A 25,980-nucleotide genomic window follows, 5' to 3' on the forward strand; every position below is an offset into this window, starting at 1 on the left:
CAACTCTATATTGTCTAAACTGGTTATTGTAAACACTGGAAAGTTGCCTAACACTAAGTATACTGCCAAGACTTTGTGTTTTTTCTGCTTGGACCCAATGGATTGACCATTTAAAATAAGTCTTCATACAATAAAATGTTCAAAAATTACATTTATCTTTAAAGATTATTCCATCAGTGTAGTCAAAGAATGTGCCATTTGGCTGAAAGTCTTGACGTTTCAGAATGTGTGGGTTTTGCATTAGTTTCATGATGGACAATCCCATTGGAACATAATGAGAGAAACACTCCTTGCCACCTTCTTTTCCAAGAGAAAGTGTTTGTGGAGGGATGTAGCAAAAAGTGTTAGTATAAAAATGAACTCTGGAGTGTGTCGACCGTAAAATTCGACTGTCATTGATAAAGTGTTGTTTAGCGACCATTTTTCTAACTTCTTAAACTCATTCACAACATTGGAATCTCGTATATCTGTAATCTGTTCAACTTCCTGAACCAGGCTATTAATACTGGATAGAGGAACAAGCAACTTGGTTTCTATTTTCAGAAAAAATAATGCCACCGACTGAATAAATGGCGCCATATCGTATTCACAATCACTGCTGCAACCTTCACCATTAAATGCACCAGTTGTGGTGGACTTTAAGTGATGTATACGTGTTGTAATGTGAGGTAGAGTGGATCACCGGGCATGGGAAAGTACAATTAACTAAGTTTCGGTGACTTGACAATGTCTGAGTTTCAAAATACTATCTTTGGCAGTTTCATATTTGTAACCACATATATACCACTCTACATCACTCATTTTGTGTACCTATACAGTCCATAAAATCAGTAAAACTTCCAATTTTATCAAAGTTACAACAATATAACTAATTTATGTATATATGTATATATACAGACTATACCACATAAACGAGACACAACATAGCCTATGTTATACAACAGTTACTTACCACACAGTCCAGATGTTAACGTAATCAGCAAAGCAAAAAGATATTCAGAACAATAAATCTAACAGTCTTTAAAGAATAATAACAGCATACCTTTTTTCTTAAAAACATTTCTCTTAAAAAAGTCGGAACCAAACTAAAAACGTGGCATCCAAAGAATGCCTTGTCAGATTGCACCACGAGACGACAAATTACGTCAAAATAAAACAAACACACGCCTCTGAACAAAGATTTGTGGGTCCCATCCGTAACATAGTTTTTCATGGGTTATTTTTTGTAATAATTTGTTCTTCAGCAGTAATTGCTTGTTTTAATAATATTTAACAAGTTTTTTTTTATTGCCAAATGTTTGCGTAGTCGGGATAAATACTTTAAGATTAAAAGCCTGAATTATACATTTTGGTGATATTTGGTCGGCGGTAATATTTGCGAGGCGGTCTTCATAAAACTAATGTTTTTTGCGAACTCATCACTAATATGTGAAACACGGCGGCAATCAAAAACAATGTAAAAATACACGTGGCATTGTAAAATTACATGGAGTTTATTGAAAATTTCGATTTTTTCTTGGATTTACTCCAGTAAAATTACACTTTTAAACATGTAGTTTTTGTAACACCAAAAACAATGTAAAAAAACAATATTTTTTGACAAAAAAGTCATATTCTGCTGTTTTACATCAATCATGTGGAAAAATAAAAAAACAACCTCAATCTTATACTTTTACATCCTTTTTTTGGTGTTCTTTTACAAAATTTTTTTACAGTGTGGATTTACAATGTTGAGTGTATTCAAGGTCAAGGTCTTCGGCGACCCAGGATGCGTGTGGATTGTTTTCGGGCATATAGAGAATTGTCGGTGAATTTGCTATCAGCATCACACGGCCGATAGCATACATCGCGGCGGGATGATGCCTGAATGGATTTATATTTTTTTACTAAGAAACAGCCCTATGTCGATTCATTTGTATGACCAACTAACGCAAAACTACATGTCAAAAATCTTGAAATAATTGAGACAATGTCTACTAAGGTCCCAATGAAAAGATTGAAATTTAACGATAAACTTAAAAACGAAACGCATAACAAACAGTTTTTACGGAAAACATGTCACGCAATTGTATGGCTAACTTAAAAAATCATGTAGAAAGAATGCACGTTGTAGGTGTTGTTTTGTCTTTAAATATTTCAAAGCAGCTTCGCCATCAACCTTTAGCAATACATTTTTTCACGTTTTACATATTCACCAACACAACTTCCACAATTTGTTTATACCTAGTGTGCATGTAACAACATGCAAAAACCATAGAATTACTTTACGATCACTGTACGGATGTCCTTAACTCAACAAACAAGGAAATACATAGCTTTAAAAGGGCGGCCATTAAATTCCTCATCTGGGATGCCCTGCCTGCAATTTCAATGCAACATCAGTCCTAACATCATCCATGTGGCCATCCACAGCTATTATGTTGGTTTTGATCAGGAATTTCGATGACTTCGCCTATTATGCCTCCTTGATTATTATCACGCATACACGATTACCTCACATGCAATTTGCATATTCATAAATTATCGATATCAGGATTATTTGATTACACAGATTATCTGCTTTCGGCTTTCTGGGAGAACGAATTGTTGTTATTATCATGCTTGTGCTCACATTGATTCAGTACAAATTGGGATTGCGTTGTTTTTATTTATTCACTTTTGTAATGTTCTCTAGTTATTTAATCTTATTTTGAATTGTTTTTACTGTTGTTTGCTGATTGCAACACATGTAAATTCGTTGCGTCATATTTCTTAATTGGTTACGTGGAAATAACTGTGTTTCATTTTTGAAAACACGGATTTACGGTTATATCTCTCTACTTTGTGACATCACAAACCAACGCGTAGGCATCAATTGTTTTCTGCAAAACACCTGACACGTTCTACAAAAATAAGTAAAAAAAAACTTGTTGTAGGCGAAGAACTAAAGTCAACTTTAAAAGATAAAGTGGAATCCATCGCCAGTGAAGAATCATCACTTGCAGAATTTACCCAACGAAACATAACACCAGTCAACCTGTCCATAGTCAGCGAACCACAACAAATTGATGACGAGTTTCAAGCAGAAGGACATTACCATCGTAGAAAGGAGTTGGCTAAAGTTTTCAATCGACCATCCGGTGACATCAGCCCTGAAGAAATGTTTACTCGTGCAAAGCAAATAGCAGAAAAAGAAACAGAAAGGAAATTCAAACCCGAACAAATGAAAGCAAAACTCGAGTACGTGGAAAAGCATGGAAATATTGTTGGCGTTCTCGGTCAAGCGGGTATCGGAAAAACTACTTCATGCAAAAAATGGGCTTTACAAGCTTTGCATAGAGAGTTGTTTGGGAAAATATCCTTCATCTTCTACATTGTAATCCGAAATATAAATTTCAAAACAAGCATGACTTTCCTTCGTTTTCTCCTCCACGCTATGCTACTTAGCTGGGAATACAATCCAGAGGTAGCTCAGGGAATAATGCAAGCAATCAATGGCGACCCAGATGTTCTCTTGATTTTCGACGGAGTAGATGAGGCAGCTTTTAAATCATTCTCAAGTAAAGCTCCCACTCCCCTCTTGGATAAAGAGAACAAAGCAGAAGTTTATCTCAAGCATTTATTGAATGGAAATTTGCTTCCACGTTCCCGGAAGATATTCACGTCACGACCAGCTCCATTCTACAAACTCCATCCTTCACATCGACCAAGGTTCATTGCTCAGATACTCGGCTTAACTCCAAACTCACAGAGAGAACTTGGACAACAGATATGCGGTACAAGATATGACTATGTACAGAAAAAACTTGAACAAAATAACAATATGTTCTCCTACTGTTACGTTCCAGTTAATTTCATACTGACTGTCAATTATCTGCTGAGTCATGATGATAGTCAGCTTGTTTCGCTTGCTCGTGTTCTGGCATCTACTTGTGTTCAATACTCACAGACTGAACACCTCAAGAATGAAAATCCACAGTTGAACAAACTTTCAAAACTGGCCTGGGACGGGTTTCGGAACAAAAAAGTTGTATTCAAAGTACAGGATTTCAAAAGCGCAAAACTGAATGACTCAACAGTTCATGCTTTTCTGAATACGTCAATTACAAAGCAGGGAAACTTAAAGTTGACAATACTGGACGGACATAAACGTAAATATTTTTCACATCTCATTTGGCAAGAATTCTTCTCCGCGGTTTACCTGATGACGATCATGCCTTTAAAAGAATTCAAGAAACAATACACCCGACTTACCAAGGACAGATGGGAGGTTGTTGCCAAGTTCGCGTTCGGAATTTGCGATTCTTCAGTTATCAACGATATTGAAGCCGTAGTTCCAATATTTTCACGTGAAGATTGGAAAGCGAAGAAGAAGCTGCTGAAAAATCTCGCATCGTCGTATATGGAGGAACCAACCAAGAAAGCGATAGTTCGATGTTGCAGCTGGGCTTATGAAGCGAACGATGAGGAGATAACTTCAATCGTGTCCTCCTTACTCCCTGATGAGATCGACCTCAGTAACTCAACGCTCCTACCGACCGACCTCGTGAATCTCACCTTCGTGATTCAAAGGAGAAGCAAACCGGTAAGATATTGTTTATGCATTTCTATACCCATGGCGGAAATCCTGGGGGAGTAGTGGACAGGGGACTTTCCCCAATATTTGGGTTGGTGGGGACATAATATGATTGGTCCGCCAAAAAACTTGCAGTATTTAATATTTGGTGTTTTAACTCCCTCCAATATAAAGTCTTCTTCGTCGGATAAATGAATTATTTGAAAAAAGTGTGTCCATAGCAGCATCGTTTCGGTCTAAGTCGCATTTCTGTCGTAATATCACAGTCGTCAATTATTGTTGCACAAACAACCGAATATTGTCATTAATTGTGCGCTTAATTTTAGTGACTTTCCCCAATATTTGGATTGGTGGGTACATAATATGGTTGTCCCGTCAAATAAACTAATAGTATTTTTTGTTTGGTGTAGCTGCAACGTTTCGGTCCAAATCGTCGTAATATGACTGTAACGGACAGAATATAGTGTGATATCTGTGAGTGTGCTTGCTGCATTCATGCGTGTAAATTTGTCTCGTGTTTGGGTTGTGCGAGCTTGTAATGTTGCGTAAGTGTATATCATTGGTAATATGGTTTTGGCTGAGATGAATTTATTCTTTTTGGATAGGGTGGAGTCGTGTAGGCATTTAGTTTTGAATCGTGTCTGTTCTAGGTTTATTTATCTGTTTGCTGTGAAACTGTTCACCAACTGCAAACTGGCCTCACAGTTGTCAATTATTGTTGCACAAACAACCGAATATTGTCATTGTTTGTGCACTTAATTTTAGCGGGAGATCTGTGTTACTTCGATGTTTGGTCATTTTGTGATAACAAAAAGTACGGAATAAAAGATAAGAAAAGTTTACCAACATTTTGTTCAAGAAAATCTTCTAAACAACGTCCACGATAATAACATGCACGACCACGACGGAGTAAAGTTACAAACTCGTGATAGATTTAACCAATTTGTTGCAAAGTCGGATTTTATATATTTATTCTTTTCAAAAATTAGGTGGTTTGTGTTTGTGACGTAACACACTTCCCCACATGTCTTTATATCGTAACAATCTTTAAAAATGGATTGTTAACCTAACAGTGGTGGCTCCATTATTTTTCCGACGCCATTTTTTTATTCATGGATGTTTGTGCTGAAAAATGTGGCATGTGCCAATTTTTGAAAGGGCTGCCAGTTGTTAACACGTTTCTGTCGTTACCAGAAATGATGTTAACTTAACTAAAAACAGATTTTTTATCCTTTGTGTGCAATATATTTTCTCGAATATATTATTCTCCATCATATTATTGACGGTGATAATCGAACAGAGTTTAAGTGGTGTCAGATATAACCAGCACATAATATTTTGTGTTAACCGTCTTACAACATGAGGAGGTCAATCATAGTGAATTTAAATAGAGCCAATGCCCATTCTTGCGAACAAACACGTATTCTCGAGTGGTTTTGTACTCAGAAACGTAATGGTGCGACATTGTTAAATGTTATGGTGAACGTAATAATGGTCGGGATTCGCGGCCAGGATATTTTGGGTTCAAATCGCGATGTAGTCCCAAAAAGATAAATTGTATTAACCTTTGTTGGAAAGGCTTAAACATCATTTAAATGGAGTTTTATCCAAAACAATATTCGGAAAATCGACAAAAGTTTAAATAAAAGGGCGATGATAAGTGCACGTGGTGACTTTCTGACGTCACTGAATGAAACTTAGGTTTGTTTAAACTTTCTATTTCCACCAAAACATGCAATTATATTCAAATGAAGCAAACTCTAAACAAAATGGAACGACAGACATTGCCTGTTTGATTCCTTGTGTTATTGTTATTCACACCATGTTTTACTTGGATATTATTTCATTCAGCTGAAACTACTTAACATCTCGGGCAACAAAATAGAAACCAGTGGAGCGCATTACGTGGCCGACTGCATCAAAAACATTGAAGAAGTGTATCTAGGTGGATGCGGACTGACAGGTGTTGGAGTCAAACATCTATTCGAGAAGATTAAACTGTTGAAGAAACCAGTAAGTGATTTCATGTCTGTACAAAGGGACAATGTTTATGTTTGTATTGCAATGAATGCGTCCAACAAGCACTAAAATGTCGGAGTACTAGAGGTGTTGTCTTTCAATTAAAACATTCTGTGAGGAAGCAGGATTCAAGCTCGACTAATTTGATTTGTCTGAAATGTACCAAGGAAGAGAAGAAGAAGCTGCTGAAGAATGTCGCATCGTCGTATATGGGAGAACCGCCCAACCAAACGATACTTCGATGTTGCGGCTGGGTTCATGAAGTAAACGATGAGGCAATAACTTTAATCGTGTCCTCCTTACTCCCTGATGAGCTCAACCTCAGTAATTCACCGCTCCTCTCGACCTACCTCGAGAATCTCATGTTTGTGATTCAAAGGAGAAGCAAACCGGTAAGATGTGGTTTATGCATTTTTATACCAAAAATATATCAGTCCAGTTGCGAGACTTCAAAGCGTGAAAATCTGACGACAAATTTTAAGATATTTCCATTTGGAAAGACCTAAGCGCAACGGTGCGTGAATTGGAAAAAATAACTTTTAACCCTTAGGGTGAACTTATGCAGGGGGAGAGGGGGTTTTACATTTTCACATGAATCGTGATCAGAGTTCCAGATCAGAAAATCGAGATCATCATCAAGAACTTTCCCCCAAGCTGATGTGGAAAATAACGTCAAACACAATGCAGTTTTAAATGACATGTTTCTATTCGAAGCAAATGAAACTTGTAGCAAGGAGTATGTAATACATAGGTTGCTGAGTAAAACTTTAATTTAATCTCTCAGATAGCTCTTGTAAATATGTTTTTGTTATAAGCAGAAAAATATATTTCGCCCTAAGAAGGCATCATCAGTAGGCCTATCTGCGAAGAGTAAAAACAAAAGCAACGTAAAATAACTAGGTACAAGCAAAGTTCTGCTACACTTGGGAAAGCAACCTTAATAAAAATTAAGAAATTAAAAGAAATGCAAATAAAAAATCTGGACATGCATGAAATGAAATGATAACTGCCAATAAAATTCCAACCAAAAATGTATCTCTCAAAGCCTGACAAAACTCTCGAGCAAGGCCAATATCTGAATATACACGACGTACAATACGCAACGCCATGAATACAACACAATGTGAAGAAGAAAAACACCACAAAGAAGGGAACACGAGGTTCTAACTTTAAGGCGTTTATAGGCACACACTCATTGTATGTTGGTAGTGCCACACAACCGTGACGACATAAAAATCTACAGCAAAACAACAAAAACAATTAAAAACAAGCAAGGCACATTGCAAATATTTTTTTTGCATACTGGTTTCATCATACTCTGCACGTTGATTTATGCCTGTGTTCTGTGTAACCATATGTCCTTATATATATCCTAATTTTCTGCAGGCGGTTTGTGCACGAATATTTGTAACAGCGTGATATTGAGGGTTTCTGGTGGAAAAAATGACTAAACTTTGTTCTGAAATGGTCGCCTAATGCTGTGGCATCATTATTCTGTAGGCACTGATATTTATCCACGTGGATCTGTGCATATTCCATCGTGTGAAGAAGCGGTTTTTTGTCTGACCAACGTACTGAGCTCCACATTCTTTGCATGATGCCACGTAAATACCGAAGTCGCGACAGGTTAGTCGCTGATGCAACTTGATTGTACCGGTGGGGGTGAGCAGGAGGTTGGATGCTTCTACTACCATCGACTCGTGTTGGCCATAATGGCCACACAAAGCGCAATGAACACACAAAGCAGATTGGCCACTCTCTGAATGTTCTGTTTCATGCGCTATGTGTTTGTATTTACACAGTTGCTGTGATATAGTTTTTCCACTTCAACAAACAATAGTCGCATTGTTCTGTAGATGCATTTCCTTGGGCGACAGTCTTAGGATGTTTGGGAAAACCGTGGCTCAAATAAGTTTGGGCGGATGCGTTGCCTTGTCTACCGTTTCTTCACAAAAAATCAAGATTTCCATTTGCTGACGGCGCATAAAATATCTCGCGTCATCCTAGCGGAGAAGCCTGATTTATTTGCTTTGTCGTGAAGCGACTTTAATGCTTTTATCTAGTCCTCGTCATGTTCATCTAACCGGCGCATACGTATAGCTTCTGAGAAGACATTGGATTTGAACACGTGCACTGGATGATGTGAACGTCCATTTAAGATGCACCGCTCAAGGGCACTAGGTTTTATGTAGTTCGTGGTTTTAAAACCTGCCAGTGACGTTAAATCGGACACATGGCTCATATCAAGGAATTCCACGCACAGGTTGCTTGGCAGTAGTGGATTGTCGGAGAGTTAGTTGTAATCCAGCTAGTGCAAATAACTGAGCCAATTTATGTCGTATGCTTTTACTTCGATCATACGGTTTGTTTACATATTATTCTTTATTACAGAAATATTAATTTCACCTATTGGCATCCTCAGTTTCTGTCTTATTCAAATAAATTCATTTTTTTCCAGCGCAATGGGACATTTACTTATATCGGGAGAGAAAATATTTATGACAAAAAAAAAAGTATTAAGTGAAACTAACAGAAGCTTCAAATTGCAGTTCGCCTGCACGGGCATCCTCAGTTTCTGCAAATTCGAATTTGCAATTAAACACAGAAAGAGCTATACGGAAAAACAAATCCAAGAATGAAATAAAATAAATAACATTAAGTTGTATTTACGACGTAGGTTCGTGCTGCAGGTGTTATTGCGTGTCACGTCTATCGGCTAGTCTTATCTTTGCCCCACAGAAGTCTAAACACCTTTTATTGCAGTGTAGTGCTTAGTGAAGGCAGCAGTACAAGATTTCTTGCTTTTTAACTTTAGTAGTTTTATTTTATAACTTAATAATCTGTTCTTCTGGCAAAGATAAAACGTAACTTTATTCACCGACGTTTCGCCTGTTATTCAACAAGGCTTCCTCAAGGTAATGGTACAGTGCAGCACACAACTAACGCCAAAAAACGTGCCAACACGAAAAAGGGGATAACGCTAACACCGCTTGTAAAATCATGTGATGTATAAAAAATGGGCGGGAAAACTACAGTTACAGTAAGTTGTTGTAGAGCACCGGGAAGTAAACGCACTGTTCCCTATCATTAACACAGCGATTGTTCTTGTGGATGTGGAGCGCTTCTAGGAAGAGGCGCTTTGTATGGTTCACCTCCTTTTCCAAAACCTTAGCCTTGTCAAAGGCGATCTGATGACCTTTTAAGGCAGCATGCTTGGCTAACGCTGTTTTATTTGCGTCTTTCGACGCAACGTCGCGGCGGTGCTCCTTAATTCTGGTTTTCAAGGCTCTTCCGGTTTCCCCGATGTAGACACCCTCGCACTCTCCACATGGAATTGAATAAACTACTCCTTTTCGTTCCGCTACCTCCATGACAATGGGGTGCGACACCAAACTGCGGAGTGTTGTATGGGGTCTAATGTATACCTTAATCCCATAATCTGTCAGCATTCGCTGCAAAGTCTCGGTGAGTGTGGGGACATAGGGAAGAACCACCGTGCTGTAGGTTGGCGTCGGGTCTTTGTGTGTGACGGCCGATCTTCGACGTAATATCCACGAGGGATACGCGTTTTTCCTTAGCGCATTCCGGATGATAGTGATCTCTTCATAAAAATCTTTTTTATACATCACATGATTTTACAAGCGGTGTTAGCGTTATCCCCTTTTTCGTGTTGGCACGTTTTTTGGCGTTAGTTGTGTGCTGCACTGTACCATTACCTTGAGGAAGCCTTGTTGAATAACAGGCGAAACGTCGGTGAATAAAGTTACGTTTTATCTTTGCCAGAAGAACAGATTATTAAGTTACAATATGCCTGGCAGCAACAAATACATTACATTTGTTTTATTTTATTTTTGTTTTAATTCATGTTATTTATTTTATTTCATTCTTGGATTTGTTTTACCGTAAAGCTTTCTGTGTTTACTTGCAAATTCGAATTTGCAGAAACTGAGGATGCCCGTGCAGGCGAAATCGATTTTTCACGATTACTAGTAAATCAGCTGACTGCAATTTGAAACTTCTGTTAGTTTCACTGAATACTTAATACTAAAATAGGAAGTTGGTGTCGCTGATTAGAAAACAATGCCAATCAGAGGGCTAGATTCTGAAAAGACTAAGGGAACAGTCTTAAGTTAAAAAATTATTACTATTGTATTTAGTGTTGTCAAACTATAGTTTTATGTGATGATTTCAATTCACACCATGACTAAATCGGATATTATTTTATTAAGTTAAAGATGCTTAATCTCTCTGGCAACAATATAAAAGACCGGGGGGCGGTTTACGTGGCTGACTGCATCCAAAACATTGAACAAATGGATCTGAGTGGATGCGGTCTGACAGGTGTTGGCGCCAAACATCTATTCGAGAAGATTACAATGCTGAAAAAACCGGTGAGTGATTTCATGTCTGTCCAAAGGGACAATATTTATGTTTGTATTATAATGAATGGCCACTCTCTGAATGTTCTGTTTCATGCGCTATGTGTTTGTATTTACACAGTTGCTGTGATATAGTTTTTCCACTTCAACAAACAATAGTCGCATTGTTCTGTAGATGCATTTCCTTGGGCGACAGTATTAGGATGTCTGGGAAAACCGTGGCCCAAATAAGTTTGGGCGGCTGCGTTGCCTTGTCTACCGTTTCTTCACAAAAAATCAAGATTTCCATTTGCTGACTGCGCATAAAATATCTCGCGTCATCCTAGCGGAGAAGCCTGATTTATTTGCTTTGTCGTGAAGCGACTTTAATGCTTTTATCTAGTCCTCGTCATGTTCATCTAACCGGCGCATACGTATAGCTTCTGAGAAGACATTGGATTTGAACACGTGCACTGGATGATGTGAACGTCCATTTAAGATGCACCGCTCAAGGGCACTAGGTTTTATGTAGTTCGTGGTTTCAAAAACCTGCCAGTGACGTTAAATCGGACACATGGCTCATATCAAGGAATTCCACGCACAGGTTGCTTGGCAGTAGTGGATTGTCGGAGAGTTAGTTGTAATCCAGCTAGTGCAAATAACTGAGCCAATTTATGTCGTATGTTTTTACTTCGATCATACGGTTTGTTTACATATTATTCTTTATTACAGAAATATCAATTTCACCTATTGGCATCCTCAGTTTCTGTCTTATTCAAATAAATTCAATTTTTTTCAGAGTAATGGGACATTTATATATATCGGGAGAAAAAATATTTATGACAAAAAAAAAAAGTATTAAGTGAAACTAACAGAAGCTTCAAATTGCAGTTCGCCTGCACGGGCATCCTCAGTTTCTGCAAATTCGAATTTGCAATTAAACACAGAAAGCTATACGGAAAAACAAATCCAAGAATGAAATAAAATAAATAACATTAAGTTGTATTTACGACGTAGGTTCGTGCTGCAGGTGTTGTTGCGTTGCGTGTCACGTCTATCGGCTAGTCTTATCTTTGTCCCACAGAAGTCTAAACACCTTTTATTGCAGTGTAGTGCTTAGTGAAGGCAGCAGTACAAGATTTCTTGCTTTTTAACTTTAGTAGTTTTATTTTATTTTTGTTTTAATTCATGTTATTTATTTTATTTCATTCTTGGATTTGTTTTACCGTAAAGCTTTCTGTGTTTACTTGCAAATTCGAATTTGCAGAAACTGAGCATGCCCATGCAGGCGAAATCGATTTTTCACGATTACTAGCAAATCAGCTGACTGCAATTTGAAATTTCTGTTAATTTCACTTAATCCTTAATTCTAAAATAGGAAGTTGGTGTCGCTGATTAGAAAACAATGCCAATCAGAGGGCTAGATTCTGAAAAAACTAAGGGAACAGTCTTAAGTTAAAAAATTATTACTATTGTGTTTAGTGTTGTCAAACTATAGTTTTATGTGATGATTTCAATTCACACCATGACTAAATCGGATATTATTTTATTAAGTTAAAGATGCTTAATCTCTCTCGCAACAATATAAAAAACCGGGGGGCGATTTACGTGGCTGACTGCATCCAAAACATTGAACAAATGGATCTGAGTGGATGCGGTCTGACAGGTGTTGGTGCCAAACATCTATTCGAGAAGATTACAATGCTGAAGAAACCGGTGAGTGATTTCATGTCTGTCCAAAGGGACAATATTTATGTTTGTATTGTAATGAATGCGTCCAACATGCACAAAAATGTAAGCGTACTAGTGGTGTTGTGCGTTAGGTTCATTTGCTTTATAAGAGGAGCCGAATGATGCAAAACATTACAACCAATAAAGCAGTGGCATATGTTAGACAATTTTAGCAAATTCAGTTGATTTTTATGCAGGATTCATGCTCTACTAATTTGATTTGTCTGAAATGTACCAAGGAAGCTGAGAAGAAGCTGCTGATTAATCTCGCATCGTCATGTATGGGGGAACCAACCAACAAAGCAATACTTGGATGTTGTAGCTGGACTCATGAAGCGAACGACGAGGAGATAACTTCGTTGGTGTCCTCCTTACTCCCTGATGAGATAGACTTCAGTAACTCATCGCTCCACCTGACCGACCTCGAGAATCTCACCTTCGTGATTCAAAGGAGAAGCAAACCGGTAAGTTGTTTTTTGTGCACTTTTATACCAGTAAGATATTAGTCCAGTTATGAGACTTCAAAGCGTAAATGAAAATTTTTCATGAGAGACAAATCATAGAATCCTTGACTGCCGGGGATCTGGGCGAAAATGCAAGTGTTTTCCAACTAGTGGACCGTTACCCTCATGCTATTTATTTTTTGATGACGGAAATGTGTGGGTGTAATTGGTTTCAAATTTTGGTTTCATTTAAAATACCATCGATTAAACCCAGTTGTTGCAAGGAATGTAATTGAAAAATAAAATTGAATAAATTGAAATTTGCCAATGTTTCGTTGATCGTCGGAATAATGAAACATGCTGCAATTTTTGAAAAGGGGGCATTAATAAAAATGAATGGAATTATTGGAGCACAGGACGAAAATAGTTAAGAAACCAACGCCAAAATGTTTTGTTTTAGTGATAATACCCATGGGTATGGTAAACCTCTATGATTCCTATCGTGACTGGTTCCTTAATTTCTCCAGAATCTACCCCTCTAGTTGGCATTGTCTATCAGCGACACCAATTTATTTTGATAATAAGTCAATATTATCTGAAATTTGAAATTAAAGTCAGCTGATATATTATCAAAATTTAAAAATCGATTTCGCCCGCACGGGCATCCTTTGTTTCTTCAAATATGAAATTGCAAGTAAACGCAGAAAGCTACACGGAAATTGGTAAAATAAATTAAAAAACGAATTATAGTAAATGTAATGAAATAAAATAAACCTGAATTACAAAGCAAAAAGTCCCGTACTGCTGCCTTCCCTATGCCAGACGCTGCAACTGAAGGCGTTGTTACTTTAGTGGCGCTAAGATAATGTCACGGAATTTTTTCGGCAACCCAACGCTGCCTCCTTAAATCAGAAAAGGCCCCAACCCTGCAATAACGGCTCACCACTAAAGCCAAAATATCACACACTGGTTTCACTAAATGGGCGTCTGACTTTAATCAACAAACTAATGTTATAAACGACGATAAAACGTTCATACAATACTAGTAAACGCCAATAAACCCTTTAATACAAATTTTTTGTTTGGCGACGCTAAAAACAACCGTACAGCAATACGTCCCATCTCACGACTAACGGATCATACACATAGCGCTCCTTGCACCGGCCAATTAACCAATCAACGACTTGCACGTGAACCAATAGATCATTACAGAATGTGGCAAACACAGAAAACGACTATAGTGCGGAAATAAACCAAAAGAGAAATTTGATAAAACGTGAGTGCAAGAAACGATGCAAAAGAAAAGTATAGTCCAAAGTGTTGTGCGCATATATTAAGGACAGTTAAACATCACAGATGCGCCCCAAGCAATCTTTGAGATCTTTTCCCTTTTCGGTGGCACCACGAAAGCGTTGTGTCCAAGTTCGTGCCTCTGCAATATTTGCATTAGAAGCCTTCTTTGAGAAGCGCGATTTTAAACACTTGTCCTGAAGTTGATCCAGGCTTTGTTGGTAGTTGTCTTGTCTTTCATTCAGGCGACGCAAACGACTTGCTTCACCTAGAATAACGGACTCGTAAATGTGTCCGGAGGAAACACCGCTCTTTTGCTGTCTCCTGAACAAAGTTTTTGGTGACAAACCCAAAGCTAGATTCACAATCCGGCACAAATCACACATCCAGAAACTCTACGGAAGTTCTACCATCCTTGATGAGAATTTGACGGAACACAATCCGCAGCCTTGCAGATGAAAATTCTTACGGCCGTTAGTCGAACATCCTTACGCATTTATTTGAAACGATTGGATGCACATACGATTACAACTGTCGTTTTCTTTGCCAAGAATTGTTTTTCAAAACCAGCTTACTCCTCGTACTTACACATGATCAAAAAGCGTTGTTTCCATGGACATCAGGCAGTTTATCTGTAACAAAGCTTCGCTCGTAACCTGAATAATCCTGCAATGTTTCAGAACAAACGACGAGCATGTAACCCCTGTATTAGAGTAACGTACATAACCTCGTTTCAAAACGAGGTCGCCGAAGCACTGATGTAAGCCATATTACATGTGTGTCAGGCTTAAACATATCGACATATGTAATTGCCCGCGCTTCGTTAGTGCTTCGCCTTGTTGAAGAGTTTGGTGAAAACTTTCTTTTACGCCCATATCGCGATGGACGGTTGCGGCTGGCGATGCACGACGGTCGCGTATTCACACCTGCAGTGCGGTTGGCGCCAACGCGACAAATCATTTCAATATCGATAATACCATAAGCGTCTTTGTGTCGCAAAAACGTTGGTAGGAAACTTCATTTAGTTTAATTAGGCGACAAAACAAATTGTTATTATCGATTAACTTAATAAACAACAAATTAAACATGTGCAGAGCGTTTACTTAGAACATATTTATTATTTAGTTCGCTATTACTGTTGGAACAGAAAAATGACGATGACAAGCTAACAATCAATGCAGCTGACGGAAAAGTTAAAATCAGATTTAACTCCGCCGTCAACCGCTTCAAGCTAAAAAATCACACGGCATGGCTGGTGTGAATGCTTTGCCGTTTGGCGCGTTTGAAAAACCGCGCCGACAGCCACTAACCGCGACTGGTGTGAATTCCGTTCGGAATTTTATTTCAATTATAAACTGCGTGATATTTTGAAATGATTACAATAATTATCTAGTTACGCAAGCGAATTCGCACCTAAAAATATAGTCAGCGCTATCAAGATTTCTCAAAAGATCATTGTTGAATTAGGGTAACCCTAAAAAAATGCACCAACACCGTTGTATAATTTAACACAGTAATACGGCGCTAAAGGCCCCATATCTTTATTAAATTCCCAAAATCGTTTCGAAGGGTATCAGCATTAATGTCTATGCTGAGTGATTTGCTTTTTTGCCCACAACAATTCCTGTGGTCGGTGACCCATAAAGATCTACTGCTACCTTTTCAAAGAGAAAAGAATTGCTTGCAGCTCGGACAAGACACAGCAAGGATCTGAGGAGCTTCTAGGAGGATCTTATGTCCTATAGGAGAACAAAAATATTCCCAGGGGGCAACCAAAACCACTTTCCTGTGACAATTGTTTTTTGAGCAGAAAAGGGTTGGAGTCAACACTAAATTGCAAATTGGATTAGGTGTTTGTATGATAATATCCGACCAGGGGGCTAAATGCTTCCTGGGGGGCGCTTTAAGCAACTATCTTAACTAATTTTGACCTGAATGCGTACACAAGAGGCGGGCCTAACATAAAATCACAAATTAAGGTATACATCTGTGATTCAATTTTGAGCTATGAACTCTTGAACATTTTGATTCTTTTTCAACTAACTTTTTCACAGCACCCAGCACCAAATGACTAACTGAATTAGAAAGGCAAAAAATGCACTAAAACTGGATAAAACACGCTGAAATCGCTCTGGCAACAGCACGTGACTCCCTCATCATTCAACCATAAATTTGACCTCAATGCATCACCAGTTGCCTTGCGACGACAGTAACTCCTCTTCGTCACGCATCGTTGGTATCTCTGGAGCCAACCATAACACTTACCTGGAAACAACCGGCCGTCTGTTCGTCCAAAGTTTTATCGCAGGTTTCACGCGAACTCATCCAACATGTTCACATGATACGTCCGCTCATTCCCATTGACATCCCGAGCAAAGTCATTAAAGTGTACCTTGCAACGCAAAACCGGGTTGTTGTTCTCATCCCTTCAACGTTATCACAATTCACCAATCAGTCTAATGCGTTTACAGCTTTTGTTTTGACCGCCTTTGAAAGAATTTAAATGCATGCGAACAGCGGTTTAACAAAAATAGATACGAAAAAGGCATACTGCACGCTTCGGTGCACACAGTTTGTAGGATGTAGAATAACAATACGAATGTCTTCGGGCATGTGTTGCAAATCAAGTGTTTAAACAGGAAGCTAGTGTGATGATCAACTAACAAAGCACGCAACTCATCCATTCATGCCGATGGCTTTCGGTCGCCTAAGGAAGGCAAATTGAATAAGAGTGATGCGCGCTCCTGGCGAGAAAGGTCAAAAGTGTCAACCGTGTACTAATGACTGCATACTTGTCTCAATCAGGTGGTGGTTCCAAAATATCAATCAGTCGACGCAATGTGTCCTGATATAGTGCGGACAAAACGTCGAAAATCTTTGTTTAATCTGCCTTGTTGTTCCCAAGTTTAAACTGTGTTTTCACTTGCTGCAGACATACACGTGGCTTAAGTTGGCGGTATCAGCATTTTTAGGTTCCACCTTGCGTGTAATATTCGAATAAATCTTTGTTGGAAAGCAAGTTCGCCAGTTGAAATGGTTGCAACTAGTGTTTAAAACCCCTCGAAACGAGTCCATAACCATTGACATCCCGTGCAGAGTCATTAGGTTTTGTCGTGTAACACAAACCGTGTCAGGTTGAAGTAGCTTACTGTAGTTAGTGTCGTTGGTATTTTCACAAACGCCATATTCAGTGCTAATCTACTTAACTGTTGGCACACAAATCTTACAAATTGAAAGGAGGAAACCTGGTTGATTCCAACGCACTAAAGCGTAGTTGGTTTCATTCACTCAGTTTTTGGCACGTGTAATGCGATCCCTACAATACAATGTACCTTTATTTTATCACAAATAACAAGAAGGCGATTGTTGGCAAAAAAAACTCCCTGGATTGTAATCTTATAACTTGGATCGCCGAGTTTTATCAGCAAGCTAGTTCTACACTGGGTGGTCGCAATATGTTTTATTATCAGGAATCGGTTTACCTCCGTCATTCGTTCTGATACAAACCTCAAAATTACTTCGTCTGACCTAGTTTCTGTTCCAAATCGGATTTATTTAAATAGGGACCAGAAATATTGGCGCTTGATTAAATATAATTATTACTTGTTTGAATCGTGTTTTCAACAGCTTGTTGTTTGATATCACTAATCTGCGTTGTTATTCACACTTTGTTTAACATTGATATTATTTCATTCAGCTGAAGAAGCTCAACCTTTCCAACAAAGATATAGGAGACCGTGGTGCGGTTTACGTGGCCGACTGCATCCGAAACTTTGAACAAATGTATCTGCGTCAATGCGGTCTGACAAGCGTTGGTGCCAAACATCTATCCGAGAAGATTAAACTGTTGAAGGAACCGGTGAGTGATTTCATGTCTTGGTCGGAATTCGTCCAACACACACGAACTTTTGTGAGTGTCGCGAGCAAAAATCCAACGCACGAAACGAAAGAAAGTTACAGGCTTAGTTATTTAAATGCCTACTGTCGCCATATAATTTTTTGAAGTCCATGCCCTATTTAGATATCCTATGCCCCAAATTCGCTATAGACTGCTAACTAATCTTTCCAGTAGACTTCTAGCAGTTAATTACGTCATCCTGTTTTTTGTTTGTGTTCGTAATGAGCGGTCAGTCTCACCAATGTCGACCATGTCGTAGTTGCCACAGTGTGTTTAGTACACCATACCCCACACATCGGGCATATCTCCTGTGCAGTCTGAAGAACGTAATGTAACGTGCAGGCGTTCAAACAATTGGATGTGAAAATCTGTAAGAGAACGCACCAAGGTGTCAGATAGCTCTCCAAAATAAATGGTTTGCATACGTAGTAGAAGTAAAATTGCGCCCATCAATTAAGTATTGTAAACATCAGATTGCTTAGTAAAGTGCCAAAAGCTCAAGATCAAGTGCTAATTATGGGCTTCCTCAGCTGACGGCTAAATAATTCCAGTTTCCGTCGATAAACTTTTTTGGTCAGGAATCAGTTTACCTCCGTCATTCATTCTAATACAAACTTACCAACTATTTCGACGGGTTTTCCACACGGATGGAGATGATGTGAATTTGTTAATATTATCGAGATTAATCGCTTTCGGAACGTAGTAACTGCCTTTGCTTCATAACGGAACGGACGAATTACACACTCACTCGACCCTGCAACAGCGCGCGTGTTTCGCTGTGTGTACGCGCGAAACTAAAAGTCATCGACACCCTGCGTCGTATATTGTGAACAGCGATCTATCCAGTACTTTCAGTAGTTTAGCGCCTTTTTTTAGAAACCTCACGCGGCTTTAGCCTACAGGAAATATATTTAGTTGATTTGCGTGTAACGTGGGCATTTATTTGCGGAGTGTTTTATACGGGATTTGTAAGTACACGGGCATGATTTGTTTCGGGGCGTTTTGTGACTGACAAGGACAGGGGGCACTAAATGTATTTTTTCACGCAGTTAACGGAGAGTTTGTAAAACAACAGACTGAAACCAAAGCGAAAAACAATGCACACAAATTCTGCAACGATAATGATGTCCGTTACATGCTGCAGTGTCTTTTTTTGAAGCGATTCCTTTTCCCCCCACCAAAAAATGAAGTCAATTAAACTATTTTTTGACCAAATAAAGATTAACCGAGTTTAACCGCCTTCGGCGCGCAAAGCTAAAATCGTGCGGGGAGAATAGGGCGTGAAGAAAATACGAAATTTATACATTTGGGAGTCAGGCGAATCCGGTATCTCGAACCAAGCTGAGAACACAATCGCTCGATGATATTATAAACTTAAGTGTAACACAATCGTTGAGCACTCTAGAACCAAAACATTTATAATACTGGTAATCTAGAGCAATCGTGGCTAAATATTTCATCGCAGAAAAAACGCTTTTTGCATAAAGCACATCGTAACAATGGTGGCTTGCATTTCAACTGACTTTTAAACAATGCGCGATGCAATAATGCATTCGTCGTCAGGATATGTCGCATAATAAATTAACAATAGCCGTTCAATTCAACACCTGACTTTCGATCATAAGCGTCTTTGCCACGTCATAGACGTTCTGGAGTTTAAAGCACTGCCCTTCGTATTTTATAATAAGGAACAGCGTAATTTCGTGACTGGGACACAATAAGAACGATTGTCAGTTGTCTCGCTTTGACATTTATTTTTTAACGGCACATAAACACACATAGAGAGTTAACTGGAATTCTGATACGATTTTCACACACCGAAAAGCGGTTTACTTGCACGATTCCTTGCGCTCTTGGCAAATGTCAGCGACAACTGTTTCGTGCTTTTAGCGAAGGGGATGCCCTGCACCCAACTCAGCGCTTGAATCTTTTTGTTTGGCATTTTTGCAGTTGTTGTAACAAATGTGATGGAAAAAAGAACTAAAAAAAAGAAAGCTAGAAAAGAAAACAGAATTTGTCAGATGGACGCTTTGGTGTTTGTGTGCTCACATGGATTCATGATTTTAATGTTTAAGTTGATTGGGTGGATTTTCCATTAATCGTCATGTTTTGTCGGCCACTTGTTTCCTTTTGCGACTTCCGGGCCAAATACTCATGTAACGATATGCACTAGGAATGGTTACATGTCAGCGAATACGATCGACAAGAAAATATTCGGTTTGTGTCAAGTTAGTTGCCTTACGATACTGAAACATACTTTATAAAGACACAACGAAATCTAAAGGGATCGACCAGATGAACGATCCCTTGAAATATCGTGATCGAATAGTTAAACGATCGGCTGAAATATCGTGATCGAATAGTTGAACGATCGGCTGAAATATCGTGATCGACTCGTTAAACGATCGACTGAAATATCGTGATCGACTAGTTAAACGATCGGCTGAAATATCGTGATCGAATAGTTAAACGATCGACTGAAACATCGTAATCGACTAGCTAAACGATCGGCTGAAATATCGTGATCGACTAGTTAAACGATCGGCTGAAATATCGTGATCGACTAGTTAAACGATCGACTGAAACATCGTGATCGACTAGTTAAACGATCGGCTGAAATATCGTGATCGGCCATCTGTATCTGGCTTCGATTGTTGTGATGTTCGACATCACTTAGATTTCGACATCGTTAACGCCTAGTGGTCTAGTGTCCACTTTCTCGCATTTCTTCTTCCTCTTGTTGAAGATCTTACCATTCTCCTACGATTCAGACAGTGTCTGGTTGGGCGCACAATAATTCCCTGTCGATCATCAGGTTCACAAACGTGGAATGGATTGCGGGACAACTGTCTCGGTTGCGTAGATTCGCGCGTTTCAGTTCGTTGATTTCAACCTCCAGGATAGGATAACTTGTGTGACGACAAATTCGCTGCAGCGAAAAAGGTTTACGATTTACCATTCCAGCAGTTTCAACAAAAACGTTCAGAAATGTACGTTTTTGTTGAAACTGCTGGCAGGTTTGAACCCAAATACGATCATGTAACCCCATTTTAGAGTGATGTACATTATCTCGTTTAAAGGGAGGTCTCCGAAGCATTGATGTAATCCATATTACAGGTGTGTCTTTGAGGCGTGAACAAATCGGCGTGGGTAATTGCAAGCGACTCGTCAGTCCTCGCGTTGTCGCTCTGAACGTCTGGCTTACATCATGCGCAAGGAGAGATTCTCAGTAATTCGTTTGAAATTTGTCAGAGTTTGGTGACACTTTCCGCTGTCGCTCATTGCATGTCATTGTTACTGACTGTCAGATATATACGCACTCTGAACAAAATGGACAAACTTTGGTATTTGTTGTAACACTGCGGTAAACTTCGTCACAAACTTGGAGGCAACTAGCGAGGGACGTCCGGCTCGCATGCAGTCTACCAGATGTCCTACCTAGTAATGTCGACTTCGCACTGGAACTTCCGGAGTTCACCTGGCGTCCAAACAGAACAGATTTTAAAGAACACTTCCTCTTACAATAATGGTCAATAATATTTATCATATTTACTAGTGATGCACCAAAACAGCAATTTTTTATTCGGCCGAAACCGAATATCCGCAAAAGTTGCCGAATAAATACGGCCGAATAAACCGAAACTATTTTGGTATCCATCTATTTAAATACTATAAATTTAGACAAAACATGTGCTAGATTGGATCGAATCTTATCATACAGCCCTTTTTAGCACTTAAAGAATAGCCGCGACTGCTGTTCCAACTGCCTAAAGTTGATTTTTAAGATTTCGATGACAATAAACAAATTAAACGAACACATTCGTACAGTTTGAACAATGATTCTAATCTATACTAAACTTTGCGTATTAGCGTTGCATGCAGTAAAAAAGTTTCGGTTTCGCCAAAATTTTGCAAATATTTTCGGCCGAAACCGAATTATTATAAAAACCTTAGTTTCGGCTGAATAAATTCGGCAAACCGAACTTTCGGTGCATCCCTAATATTTAAAGAATGACCCGAAGTTGATCAGTGAGCAAAGTTTGTTGCCTTAAGTTTTGGTCGTCCAATAATTGTCCAAACTTTGGTCGTGTTGCCAGTTGCCGCTGAATCGAGCTCCACTTTGAACCATTTCGAGTCGACAAGTGGAATTAATATTTTTGGCACGGCTTTGCATACGAGAGTTGTCACTAACCTCACACTTGAAATCTGTTTGCTTTTACAACTTACAACTGTCAGATGTCCTCTACGCCTGACAAAACTACAACTGTGAGTTTTTGAAGCAACAATTCCATGCAATATGCCCGGGTTTCGCGAACCTATGGCATTTCAACGATACCCTGGAAACCTAGATTGCAAACACAGGGTGCGAAATTAGCAATACGTTGCCATCCATAACAACTTCCGCAGTGTTTTATATTTACCAGCTTTCTTGCGTCTCGAGATACCTTCGGTTTGTGACCTGTTTAATCATGGCTTCTTACACTAAATTTTATTTTGAGCAAATAATACGCTTTGGACTACAAAGAAAAGCAAAATATCATCTGGAAACTGCAATGAAACAAACGAACCTGACATAACCCCCCAAAAAACATAAAGTTAAAAATCACACCAGGAATCTGTAATAAACATATCAGAAGATTAAAATCGCCTGACATAACCACTCCTTATCCAGGACGACGTCACACCGATAACGCTAAGGAAAATTTGTGCTGTAATTTTGCTGGTACAAGTTTGAGGCAAATATTAACAAACCATTGTTTATTTGCAAACAATGTCGTTTGTTGGGAACAATGACTACTATTTCCAAAATCTTTTCGAGTTTCTTGATATAGTGCGGACACAGCGTCGAAAATCTTTGTTTGATCTGCCTTGATGTTCCCAAGTGTAAACTGTGCTTTCACTTGCTGCAAATATACACGTGCGTATGAAGGCCAAGATGTTGGTAGCTTGACGGTATCAGCATTTACAGATTCCATCATACGTTAATTTGTTGGAATGTGAGTTCGCCACTTAAAATGGTTGCGTCTTTTATTTAGAGCATTTCGAAAAGAATCAGATCAAATGCATGCGAACAGCATTTTTTGAAGTGTGGATAAAAGGCATTCAGATTTTGGCAGGTTAATGCGATGCCAACTTTATTTTTTCACAAATAACAAGAAGGCGATTGTTGACAAACAAAACTCCCTGAATTGTAATTTCATAACTTGGATCGCCGAGTCTTGTTAGTAAGCTAGTTCTACACTGGGTGGTCGTAAGATGTTTTATTATCAGGAATTGGTTTACCTTTGTCATTCATTCTGATACAAACCTCTCAATTACTTCGTCTGACCCAGTTTCTATCCCAAATCGGGTTTATTTAAATCGGGATAAGAAATATTGGCGGTTGAAAAATAATTATTTCATTATTTGATTATTATTTTCAACTTAGTGTTTTTCGTTATCACAAATCTGTGTTGTTATTCACACTTTGTTTTAACTTGGATATTATTTCGTGCAGTTGAAACTGCTGAACCTATACAACAACAATATAGGAGACTGTGGTGCGGTTTACGTGGCCGACTGCATCCGAAACATTGAAGAAGTGTATCTGCATGAATGCGGCCTGACAAGCGTTGGTGCCAAACATCTATCCGAGAAGATTAAACTGTTGAAGAATCCGGTGAGTGATTTCATATCTTAGTCGGAATTCCTCCAACTCACACGAACTTTTGTGAGCGTCGCAAGAAAAATCCAACTCAAGAAAGACATTACAAGCTTAGTTATTTAAATGCCTACTGTCGCGATATTGGTATCTAATGATTATCCATCATGATTACCCAGCACTACGCCCAAATATAATTTTGTGACATTCTGAATATCAAGACTTTCTTGATCTATACTATGCACCTAGTCGTTACATGCTCCGAACCAAACCAGCAATGCACTGCTATCGCGTTGTTACCGTAGACTTCTGTCAGTTTATCACGTCACGCCGATGTTTCTTCAGTCGTGTCTGTAATTAGCGGTCAGTCTCACCAATATCGACCACGTCGTAGTTGCCACTGTGTGTTTAGTACACCACACCTCACACATCGGGCATATCTCCTGCGCAGTCCAAAAAACGTAGTGTAAAGGGCGGACCTTCAAACATTTGGATGTGAAAATATGTAAGAGTATCCCTTCGTCACATCTAGGCGGTGAGCCTGGTTGCGCCGCATAAAGATAGGATGGCAATCGTTAACTCGCCCTCTTCACGTTACCCACCCCCTGCTCCTGTGCCTCTTTCCGTGAAATCAGGGCCTCCACTCTTGTGTACATTGTACGTACTACAATGGAACCCGAACTTTAACATAAATTGATGTAAACTCCAACTTGCTTCTAGTTTTGGGTAACCTGCAATAGCGAATCACCGCTATAGCAAGGCTGGAAGCCACACGAAAAAGAACGGCTGTCTTTGCATGAAAGGCTCGCAAGTAGAAGTAAAATTACGTAAGGAGGAATGTGTTTACAAAGTAAAGTTAAGTGTTGGTAACGCAAAATTAAATCAACAGTTCTCAATTATTTTTATCAATAACAACCGGTCGTCGGTTCGTTCAAAGTTTTATCGCAGGTTGTACGCGAACTCATCCAACGATTTCACGTGATACGTACGCTAATTCTCATTGACATTCCGAGCAAAGTCATTAGGTTTTGTCGTGTAACACAAACCGAGTCTCGTTGAAGTAGCTTACTGTAGTTAGTGTCGTTGGTATTTTCACATACGCCATATTCAATACAAATCTTTTCAAAAGTTGGCGCACAGATCTTCCATTCAGAAAATTGAAGGGAGGAAACCCTGTCGGTTTTTGCAAAACTATAGCGCCTTTGGATGTATTCTTTACGGTTATCAGAAATGACCAATCGTCCGGAGAATTTGTTCTCAAATTAGGTTTTCTTAGTCCTTGAAACCCAAGTGATTTTAAGGGGTATCGAAGATTTCTTCTTACATCGTGCGAAATTTTATTGTCCTGTTTTTTTTTTAGCATAAATTCAAGTTCATTTTTAATTGCATACTTTGTCTTTTCATTGGAATAATGCGTTACAGGTTTTGTTTTGAGCGCCTCTGAAAGAGTTTAAATGCATGCGAACAGCGGTATAACAAAAATAAATACGAAAAGACACACTGCATGCTTCGGTGCACACAGTTTGTGGGGCGTTCAATGACGTTGCCACAGCACCCCCTACTGTAGCGGACAGTCGTCCCGTCTGGTAACGTTCTGGTGGGCGTACGTGACGTTAAATATTCCCGGCTGCCTGGGGCGCGCTACGTGAACTGACACGGACAAGGTGAAGGTCGGAAGCAGCTGTTTAAGAGATCTTCGGAGTGCAGGCAAAAGCGTTGTGGGTTCTTGTTCTTTTGGTGAAATGAACTGCCCAGGCATTGCCAATGTTGTGCCGTAAACCATCTCACCTAAAAAAAATTATATTTTGGGGTAGTTCGTATTCTCAACAATACCCAAGGAGGACATGTGGGCTGGAATACCGAAACAGGATATCCAATGGTAGATTAAAGCGCGGGCGCACGTAATCCTGCATCGGAATTTCCTCCGGCCAGCGACTAAAACGGTCTACCACTGGTAGTAAATACGTCTTTTCTTGACATTGTGACAATGGCCTAAACGTATCGATGTTGGAATGCCTCACTCATAGACCCACTTGCTTGCACAA

At 39.1% G+C, this 25,980-nt stretch overlaps 1 protein-coding gene across 1 annotated transcript in view; it reads left to right on the forward strand.

Moving 5' to 3' along the window:
- Positions 1 to 2,055: 2,055 nt before the first annotated feature.
- Positions 2,056 to 25,980, forward strand: part of LOC145907010 (protein NLRC5-like) — a 28,497-nt gene continuing 4,572 nt past the window's right edge. Inside the window, exons 1-3 of the mRNA XM_082994451.1 lie at positions 2,056 to 2,068; positions 2,916 to 4,564; positions 18,094 to 18,255. Coding sequence (XP_082850577.1) covers positions 2,056 to 2,068; positions 2,916 to 4,564; positions 18,094 to 18,255 — 1,824 coding nt within the window. The remainder of the gene's footprint in view (positions 2,069 to 2,915; positions 4,565 to 18,093; positions 18,256 to 25,980) is intronic.

Source organism: Ascidia mentula, chromosome 6, assembly GCF_947561715.1.
Source record: "Ascidia mentula chromosome 6, kaAscMent1.1, whole genome shotgun sequence".
NCBI lineage: Eukaryota > Metazoa > Chordata > Ascidiacea > Phlebobranchia > Ascidiidae > Ascidia > Ascidia mentula.